Source organism: Eleutherodactylus coqui, chromosome 1, assembly GCF_035609145.1.
Source record: "Eleutherodactylus coqui strain aEleCoq1 chromosome 1, aEleCoq1.hap1, whole genome shotgun sequence".
Lineage (NCBI taxonomy): Eukaryota > Metazoa > Chordata > Amphibia > Anura > Eleutherodactylidae > Eleutherodactylus > Eleutherodactylus coqui.
In genome coordinates, this window is record NC_089837.1 from 165,597,299 (window position 1) to 165,608,316 (window position 11,018).

The window sequence follows — 11,018 nt, forward strand, 5'->3', positions numbered from 1 at the left end:
ATATTTGGGACTGTTCTATGTATCCTTCTTAAATTCACCGGGATATGAAGCTTGGAGGTCATTTGACCAATCCTGATCATACAATTGGTGGTCTGTGATCATACTGTATGCTATAACTAAGGGCCCTATCGGATTGAAAGGAGTAAGTGTGAGATGTCTTAAGTCATGTTAGATCTTATGGCAGTTATAATAAAGCTATGCTTTTACTGCCTATGGATGCTGTATACACGTTTCTCCTCTATTCTTCAACTATATGTCCACTTTGAACTGTGCTGACACCTCTCATCCAGGTCATTTTTCAACCAGTTACAATCTGGTTTCCAACCCCATTACACTATGGAAATGGCCTTAACCAAAGTTGCTTACGATCTGCCAGCGCCAACATTACTCTGTGCTCATCTTATTAGACTAGTCCTCTACCTTTGACACACCTTCTGTTACAAACTTTCTCATCCCTTAGCATCACAGACTTGACCCTCCTTCTTGGATCTCCTCGTACCTCAGACCCACTATTCAAGTTACCCCCTCAGTTGGTTTCTCTCAAGGCTCTGCCCTAGGACTCCTACTCTTCTCTATCTATATCTCTAGGCTGGAAAAGCACATTGGAATCCCATGCCTTTCAGTACCATTTTTATGTTGGTTTCACTCAAATTTACCTCTCTGGCTCAAATATTACCTTTCTCTTATCATGAATACCAGAGTATTTATCAAGTGTATCCTCCTTCCCCAACAGACCTATCAATCACAGTTCATCTTCTCTTCACCCTCTCCCCAGTCTCACAAGTCTGTTGCCTTGAGATGATGATTGATTCTGACCTGCCTTTTAAACCAGATCTCCAAATCCCTACCACGTACTGCTACCTCCACCTGCATTTTTTTGGACCTTTTTCCTCAAATGCAAAGCTAGTGCATACCCTCATCATTTCCGACCTAGACTACTGCAACATGCTCCGCTGTAGCATTGCATCGAACACTCTTGGCCTCTACAATCCACCCTCATCTCTGCTGCCCAGCTAATCAACCTCTTACCCTCTGCCATTCCCCTTACTCTGACTACCAATTTTTCAGAAAGTCAGGTTCTAAATCTTAGCAATGACATATAAGCCTGTCCACAACTTGTCTCCTCCACACATCTCTGACCTTAATATCGTGATGCCTCCCCATATGTAATCTCTGATCCTCACAATATTTCCTTTGCTATTAACAAAATAGAGAGATTTGTAACAGCCAGTTCTAATATATATATAGAATTTCGTATTTTAACAGAGTATCTCTATGTCTGCAGTTGTTGATTGGCTTCCTTGTGGTTCGTGCCCTTAGCCGCTGCTGTTCAGATCGCATCCTGCTGGTATTTGGACTTTGTATCAGTAATATATCCTGCATTTGGTGTCTCCTGTACTTGGCAAAACCCAAAGGTTAACTAGTTATAATTAACGTTGAATTTTACATATTATGCATGTTATTTGCAGTCCACCTTTTATTACAAGTAAGAAAAAAAATAACTGATGTCTTTTGGCTCCTGCATCTAAAAATTTAAGAGCCATTTTTCCTTTTTTGAGGGGGGGGGGGCGGCGTTACAATGAAAAATCAACATTATTACATGTAGAATAAAGGAAGCTTTCACCCTGGTCTAAATTGCAGCAGCATTTACATTAGACTGTGGACAGGAAAAGGCTGTGCTATATATTCTGTCTGGCAGCCTCCCTGAGTCATTAGGAGCTTTCCTCATACCGTTTTTTATATTTTGAACTCGGGCATCCAGAATTTGAAGTTTTATATATGTACATGCAGCAGGGTTCTAGGGTTAGAAAATCTTAGCAAAAATGACACTACACCTGTTCACTGGTTGTGTGTGCTATTCCAGCTCATTCATTTCAATGAAATTGAGCAGGCAATACCATTCTGGACCACTGCACAATGTACGGAGCTGTGTTAGTTCTGGCATGTAGTAGCTCCAGGAAACAGCTGACTCCCAGTGATGTTTCATGGATGACTTCTCTTGTAAGGGGCTGTTCACATCATGTTTTAGCTCTCTGTCAAGCATATACTTATTAATACACAAAAAGGTATTAAAACATATTGCTTGACTTATCCATAGACTACCATTAGTAAAACTGAACTCACAGAAAAAAAGCCGAAAATGCACCATCTGATTAACAGGTCAAGCTCAATCACCATTAAACCCTGGTAGAATGCAGAAGGCCAGGTTGCAACAGCCACCCAGCTCAATCCAGCCCAGATTGGGGAGGGGTGACTGCTAACAAGCATAGTCTGCACATGTGAACTGATACCAAAGATGTCAGCCATACAGGATTACAACACCTACTGGCAAAGCAGTGGATTGCCCTGTATCGCCAATGTGCCACACTGGCGTCGCATCCCGGGCTCGCTCGGCATCTACAGCAAACTGCATTACAAAAATAGAACACACACTGATAAATGTAGGTGTTAGTCTACATTTTGGCCAAGACGCATAAGCTGACGGGCCACGGCAAGGCCACCAAGCTCCTTTTAGGACCTACGATATTTCACTATTAACTAAATTGAAATCACAGAGAGGTGGGAAAAAGTATACAAAAAACATAATTTGCAAAAGAAAAGCAAAAAAATCTTTGGTATCAGTTCACATGTGCAGACTGTTTGTTAAAAGTCACTCCTCCCCAATCTGGGGTGGGTTTAGCTCGGTGGCTGTATACTAGTCTGCACTGAACAGTTAGCTTGCTCATGTTGCAACCTGGCCTACTGCATTCTACCAGGGTTTAATGGTGATTGAGCCTGCCCTGTTTATCGGATGGTGCGTTTTGGTTTTTTTTCTGTGAGTTATTGTGTACTTTTTCTCACAATAGGAAATGTAAAGCTGTGTATTTCCTTATGTATAGTGTATACATTTTTGCTGTCAAATGCCTTAAAAAAATTGTTCAACTACAAAACTTTAAAAGTCTCTTAATTAAAAAATATACTTTTTTTTTATATAAAAACAGACACAAACATAAGGAAACGTATGACAATATGTTTAATATATATTCCAAAAAAGTATACTTTAAAAAAATTACGAACCATTGTGTACTCTATTTATGTGTGTTTAACAGCTACGCTAAATGTACTTTTTAAACCGTGAGATGAACAGCCCCTAGCACTGCTTTTGGGTTTCTGTTTTGTTCATCTTTTTCTTCTACCCCTCACTTGGGTTCTGTTACTATTTATTACAGGAAGTTATGGCATTCTGCTGACAGAGTTTGTGATTGGCGTTTTACTACAAGTCCTCGGACTGCCCTTTGTATCCGTGTCACAGGTGTCTTTATTCTCAAAAGTAACTGCTGAAAAAACTCAAGGTAAGTTAGTCCTGAATTCTCCCAATGAAGGGCATACACCTCTGTCTAGCATGCCTCATAATATTTTATGGAGGTGAACTTCAAAGGAAGTCTATCCAAACATTATGTAAGACGCCAAGAAAAATATTAACATTTTATGGCGGAACTGCTGTAAAACACTAAATAGTATGTTCTGTAATTGGTTTAAATGTGGAGTAATACTCAAAGGGCAAAAGGGTGTAAGATGACTGAACTGTAGAGAGTAGTGATGAAGGAACATCATTCAGGACTTTAATAAACTCTTCCCCTAGTTTTAAACCATTTATGACAATTTTCTGATGCAGAAAAGTACACACCAGATTTACACTAACATTTGCAACTTTTTTTTTTCTTCTACTACTACTATTTTTGAAAAGTGGGTGGGGAAAGCTTGAGGGGGCACCGTCTGTCCAGCAGGAAATGGATATAAATTCTAATGCAAGTCTACACATATTCCTAGCAAGTGTAATGTAATCTGAATATCTGACCAAGTAAGAAAAAAACATTTTCAATGGTAGTTTTACAAGAAAGTAACATTACCAAGCCATATCCCAAACATGTCAGAATAGAATTTGTTTGAATCCCATTGATCCTGTAAGGAAAATTTATTATACCTTTTCTATATCTCAAAACCCTGTAAAAGAAATTGATATAATTCTTAATCTCCACATTTTCGCTGAAGGGGATGTGGGTTTCCTGCCGATTTGTTCCATATCCTATTCTGGGAAGATATTTTTGTTATGAGTTGAATATTAAGGTAGTGTTTTCTCACGCTTAAGCTGGAGATTGTTTTATTAAAGGGAGTCTGTCACATCCTACAAGCACAATAAACTAAATTCTAGTGCTCACAGAACAAGGAACAGGGAGCCCAGGGATGTGCTTTTTATACTTGGCTAACTCCCTATTTTTGTGCTGTCACAAATGGATGTCCTTACTCGGTCAGTCAGTATGACCCGTTTCGTCAGGCTGTGTGACTGTACTCTATGGGACAGGGCGCGCACTGCTTAAAGAAAAGGGTCAAATTGACTATTGAAATGCCAGCTTTCACTGATGAAAGCGAGAGAATTGGGTAAGTATATAAAAAGAACATCCCCGAATTCCCCATTCTTTGTGCTATAAGCGCAAGAACTTAATTTATGGTGTTATAGGAACACATTCCCTTCAAATATCGACTGCATGAGCGCTGACGTCACCGCTAAGATCGTCGGCATTCGTGCACAGTGTTTAGACTAAAGGACGTTGCGAGCTTCTTGCTCTGTGCTTCACCTTCTATGTGAAGCGGCGAGCTTTACACGCAACGAGAAGCCAGCGATAGTTTTTCTCCTGACTAAAAGTTAGTGATAAACAACAGTGAACGGATAGTGACAAATTTTCTTCTATTGTGTTTACACCAAACAAGTATCAATCAGATTCGTTGTTTGAACATTTGTTTTTACATGTAAATGGGCCCTAAGTTACATAGTCCTTGTCGTGATCATGCAAATATTTTAGAAAGTTGGGTTGTTTTTTGTTTTTAGATTTTAATCGAAGTATCTAAGCTTTTTCTGATGAGTTTTGTTTGAATATGAAATGAAAAGTAGGTCACCTACTGAAAAAATAATTAATCTTTCAGCCCAGGAATAATAATACTTGTCTAGTAATTACGCCACCTTTTATTTTAACAAGTTTCGATGTACATTGGAGCATGCTCATAGACAGAGTATAGCAGTATATTGTGCAGTGTCAACCATACATTGTGTAGGATGTACCAATAGATGATGGATGCATTTGGAAATTATAGAAGCTTTTATTTTGTACGTGTTGTCATCTTGCAGGGTTCAATCATGGGCTCCGACGATCAGTCGGCGGTGTGGCTACAATCCTGGGACCATTGTGGGCAGCAGGTTTAACACAAAATCTGTATATTATGCTGGGAACTATGATGGGTCTGCTTCTTCTAATCAGTGTAAGAAACCAAAGTGTCTTGTGTTTGCTTTTACTTTTATCTTCATTTTACAAGTTTACTTTACAATTCTTTGTTTTAATAGTGTTCAGATAATGTATGGTGGTTTAAGCGGAGCTTGCACTGTCCTGTTTTCCCTAACGGGAGAGTAGATCTATCTCTGTACTATTCAGCCATTACATACCACAGCATATCTGATAACAGTTGCATTTTAAGAAATTCTGATGAAAATAAAACTCTACTATATAATTTGTGTTTCTCTTTGTCAGGTAATGGTGATTCTATCGTACAAGCACCTGGTAGAGCCTTCTGCGTCAGAGGAGTAATGTTCGTGAAGGATAGTCTGTATCATAGACTGGTTCGCATTGCACATAGAGGTTTCCATGACATCAGCAATAAATTGTAAAATAGCAGGATTACCATAACAAGAGTTCAATTTTTTTCCTATGGAAAATAATAAAAAAATCTATGGTTAGATTGTTCGTTAGTGCTGGCTATCCTGCATCTTTACCTCAGGAGCGATGACATGGGGACCTAGTCTGGTAGCAAGAAGCATATATCACCACTCCTGTGAAGCAAGGTTTGTAGTGATTGAAACCTTCAGAACAATCCCAGTTCACACCTTTTCATATTGGAATGTATAATCTTTGTTAATTTGCTCCTATCTTTACATCCCATAAAAAAATCTAATACAAGCCTAAAGATGTGTAAGTCTTACTTTTTCTGAATAATGTTTGGTACATTTTGATGCTCACACTCTTTCTTGCATTGATGAGTAATATCACACTATTGGGGCATAATCATATGCCGGAGCCCTCCACAGTGGCCCATTGAGTTCCTATAGTTCCTTATCACAGTCCATTAGGGACTGCTTGTGTACTGTATTACAGGTCCTATCGCATATGATGCACAATACAATTATTTTTTTTTTCTCATCAATTCTATATGAATCAGTGAGAAAAAAATCTAAGTGCCTGCATATATAGGTTTGTAGTAAGCTATCAAAGCTGCATGTAATATAGCGTTGTGTATGAGCTCATAGAAGCTAGACAATACCATATAATGGAAAACCTACAATAATTCCATATTTTAATGTAGATTCGGGGCGAGAATGTGTGTAAGTAGGTAAGTAACTGGCTCAATGCTAGAAAGCAGAGAGTGATCATTAATGGCATGTACTCTGGTTGGGTTACCGTTGTATGTATGTCCTGGTAGAAGGATTGCACAATAAAATAGCAATATTTGCAGATGATACACAGTTTAGTAAAGATATTAACACAGGAGAGGACACAAAGTCATTGTAAAAGAATTTGAATAAGTTGGGGGCTTTGGCAGAAAAGTGGCAAGTGAGGTTTAACACTGATAAATGTAAGGTAATGCACATGGGTAGAGGAAATGTCATAATTACACACTAAATTGGAAACCACTGGGAAACGGTGACATGGAAAAGGACATCAGGATCTTAGTTCACTGTAAGCTTAACTGGAGCAACCAGTGTCAGGCAGCAGTTGCCAAGGCAAAGAGGTCTAGGGATACATGATGAGAACATTGTTCTTCCTCTTTACAAGTCACTGGTCAGACCACACATGGAATATTGTGTGCAGTTTTGGACACCGGTAGTCAAAAAGGACATATCAGAACTTGGGAGGGTACAAAGGCAGTCAACTAAAGTAATAAATGAAATGGACGGACTGCAATAACCAGAGAGGTTCTCAAAATTGTGGTTATTTAGTTTAGAAAAAAGTCAGCTGAGAGGCGACCTAATAACTCAGTATTGTTCGCTATTTATACAAAGATCTCTCCCATCATCTGTTTACACCCAGGACTGTGACTGTAACAAGGGGGCATCCTCTACGTCTAGAAGAAAGAGGGTTTCTACACCAACATAGGAGGTTATTTACTGTAAGAGCAGTGGAATTATGGAACTCTCTGCATAACGACATGGTCACAGCAAATTCGATAAGACTTCAAGAGGAGCTGGACGCCTTTCTTGAATGATATTAATGATTATAACATAATATTGTAACACCAAAAGGGTCAGTGATCCAGGGATTATTCTGATTGCCAGATTGGAGTCAAGAAGGATTTTTTTTTCCTTTTTAATGGGGAAAATTAGCTTCTACCTCCTGAGGTTATTTGCGTTCCTCTGGATCAACATTGGGAGTGGGTAATAACCTGAACTGGATAGACACATGTCTTTTTTCAGCATTACATACTATGCTACTAGAAAATCCACTCCCTACCAATGTCTTTGGTTCCAAAGTTAAAAAGGGCAAAAGATTATTGACTTTTACTTAATTGCTTAGTTTTTCAAAACTAGAAAATCATGTTGTATTTGAGTACCGAAAGGCTTGTTCTAGGAACTGTTGGCTTCTTGTTTTAGGCCCCAACTTCCCATAAGCATTGAGACCAATCCAGAGATGCATATATATTTCAATAGGCAAGGGACATAAGCGAATGCTGAACACTTCTAGCGACATTGGGGAAACAAAGTATTGGGGCATGCTGAAATCCAACAAGCCTAGTCCTACAATAGAAGAGTTTGGTAATGGTGCTATAAAATAAACACTGCTGCAGGTAAACCTGTGCTCTGTTTCCAGGAGAAACCAGGGGAATTTAAAAGTTAGAAATATGAATGGAAAAGGCATGAACGAATGGCATGATGTAACTGAAGATTATTACACAATATACTGAGAATTGTGTGATTTTGAAAAAAAATCCAGTAGGAGGGGATCCTGTGGCCAGGAAAAATACTTGTCCACGAAAAGGGTCAAAGGAGGATGTTTAAAAATTGTTCTGATAAACAGGTGCTGTATAGTAGGGCACGTTCAAGCCGAGTACAATGCTAGTGCTTCAATTGTGTTCAGATGCACAACTCGTCCGTCCTTAGCATAGATGGGCTATACAAGCAGATGACCAGTTTGAGTACCAGTGTTGTCTAAGAGAAACAGAAAAGCAAGAGTGGGTAAAAGTGCAAAATTGGATCAGTGAGCAGTAAAAAAACATTGCTTGATTAACCCCTTGAGTGGCGGATTTCCTACCACCCTGCCGTGCCCACCAGGGCAGGTTTTTTAAAATGGTCTAATCATTGAATTTCAACTAATTTTGCAGTTGCGTCTCAAGAGCCATAACTTTTTCATTTTTCCATTGACATGGCCATATAAGGACTTGTTTTTTGCGGGACAAGTTGTGATTTTTTAAACAGGGGGGGGGGGGGAAGAAATGGGGAAAAAAGAATAAAAGGGACCATGTGATTAAGGGGTTAAATAATGCATTAACTTCCTTCTCTGGGTCATTACGACGCATGGATACCACATGTGTGATTGTATTTTTGATTTTTTTACAAAGTAAAGGGAGACAAGTGTGTTTTATAATTTTTTAACTTTTTTTTTTTTTTTAATTTTTTTTTTTTGTCCCTTTAGGGGACTTCCACAGGGACCCATCAGGACCCCTGATCACATTCTGGGGGTCCGATGGTGACAGCCCTTTACATGCTGCAGTGACAGCCCTTTACATGCTGCAGTCACATAGACTGCAGCATGTAAAGGGTTAACACAGCAGAGATCGGAGGTTTTCTCTGATCTCTGCTGTAAGAGCAGGTACCTAGCTGTCCTCTGACAGCTAATAACCAGCTCTCCCTGCCACAGAGACCATCCGCTTGCTTCTGACAAGCCGATGGTCTCTATGGCAACCTGTAAACAAAGCAGGAGATTGCCGACATATCGGCAATATCTTCTGCTGGTTTTTCAAAGCCCTTGCTTTGTTCTGTGTGGGTCTGTGCAGGCAGAGCACACTGTCACAGCTTGTGGCATTGTGCTCTGCAGCTCCCATAGTGATACATAGTCCGGAAATATTCCGGGCTATGTTGCTATGAGCAGTGGAGCTTGTCCCGGAAATTTTCCGGGCGTGCCACTCAAGGGGTTAAAGGAATCCAGCTTTCTGTTGCACCATGCTGGTGAGAGGGTCAGAATTTGGTGCAAGCCGCATGAATCGAATGCTTCCTTTCAGCAGATCAGAGCATTCCGCTACCTGTAAAATTACAGGTTTTAACACCTAATGCAGTCTATGCCTTGATGAATTGCTGTCTTGCAGGCCAAAGGAGGCCCAATGCACCACTAGATAGGTGTGTCCAATAATGTGGCCATTTGGTGATACAAATGGTGAACCAATCCAACTTATAGAGCCACCCTAAGTGTTTACTAGAGATGAGCGAGCACCAAAATGCTCGGGTGCTCGTTACTCGAGACGAACTTTTCGCGATGCTCGAGGGTTCGTTTCGAATAACGAACCCCATTGAAGTCAATGGGCGACCCGAGCATTTTTGTATATCGCCGATGCTCGCTAAGGTTTTCGTTTGTGAAAATCTGGGCAATTCAAGAAAGTGATGGGAACGACACAGCAACGGATAGGGCAGGCGAGGGGCTACATGTTGGGCTGCATCTCAAGTTCACAGGTCCCACTATTAAGCCACAATAGCGGCAAGAGTGGGCCCCCCCCCCCCCCCCCCAAACAACTTTTACTTCTGAAAAGCCCTAATTAGCAATGGATACCTTAGCAAAGCACCACACTACCTCCAACAAAGCACAATCACTGCCTGCATGACACTCCGCTGCCACTTCTCCTGGGTTACACGCCCCAGTCAGACCGCGGTTTTTTATAAATAGTCACAGGCAGGTACAACTCCGCAATGGGAATTCCGTGTGCACCCACTGCATGGGTGGCTCCCTGGAACCCACCGGCGGTACATAAATAAATCCCATTGCAGTGCCCATCACAGCTGAGGTAGTAATGTCATGTTTAATGCAGGTGGGCTTCGGCCCACACTGCATGCCCCAGTCAGACTGGGGTTCTTTAGAAGTGGAAACAGATGCATTTACAACTCCCTGTGGACCCACAGCATGGGTGGGTGCCAGGAAGCCACCGGCGGTACATAAATATATCCCATTCCATTGCCCATCACAGCTGAGGTAGTAATGTCGTGCTTAATGCAGGTGGGCTTCGGCCCACACTGCATGCCCCAGTCAGACTGGGGTTCTTTAGAAGTGGACACATGCAGTTACAACTCCGTGTAGATCGACAGCATGGGTGGCTCCCTGGAACCCACTGGCGGTACATAAATATATCCCATTGCAGTGCCCAGCACAGCTGAGGTAATGTCAGCTTTAATGCAGGTGGGCTAAAAATTAATTTGATTACACTGTAGGCGAGGCCCCCCAAAAATTGGTGTACCAACAGTACTAATGTACCTGAGAAAAATTGCCCATGCCCAACCGAGAGGGCAGGTGAAACCCATTAATGGCTTTGGTTAATGTGGCTTAATTGGTAACTAGGCCTGGAGGCAGCCCAGTTAAAATAAAAATTGGTTGAGGTGAAAGTTTCAACGCTTTAATGAGCATTGAAACGTATAAAAATTGTTTAGAAAAATTATATGACTGAGCCTTGTGGGCCTAAGAAAAATTGCCCGTTCGGCGTGATTACGTCAGGTTTCAGGAGGAGGAGCAGGAGGAGGAGGAGGAATATTATACACAGATTGATGAAGCAAAAAGGTCCCCGTTTTGGATGGTGATAGAGAACGATGCTTCCATCCGCGGGTGCAGCCTACGTATTGCCTAGGTATCGCTGCTGTCCGCTGGTGGAGAAGAGAAGTCTGGTGAAATCCAGGCTTTGTTCATCTTGATGAGTGTAAGTGTGTCGGCACTGTCGGTTGACAGGTGGGTACGCTTATC

The 11,018-nt window shown here is 41.1% G+C and overlaps 1 protein-coding gene across 2 annotated transcripts in view; it reads left to right on the plus strand.

Annotated features, from left to right (window-relative positions):
* The window catches only part of LOC136627932 (major facilitator superfamily domain-containing protein 8-like), a 31,304-nt gene extending 25,320 nt beyond the window's left edge, over positions 1–5,984 (plus strand). For both annotated transcript variants that reach the window (XM_066603461.1, XM_066603471.1), the window contains exons 10-13: positions 1,286–1,415; positions 3,210–3,332; positions 5,165–5,295; positions 5,562–5,984. In XM_066603461.1, coding sequence (XP_066459558.1) covers positions 1,286–1,415; positions 3,210–3,332; positions 5,165–5,295; positions 5,562–5,618 — 441 coding nt within the window. In that variant the 3' untranslated portion in view covers positions 5,619–5,984. The remainder of the gene's footprint in view (positions 1–1,285; positions 1,416–3,209; positions 3,333–5,164; positions 5,296–5,561) is intronic.
* Positions 5,985–11,018: the final 5,034 nt, after the last annotated feature.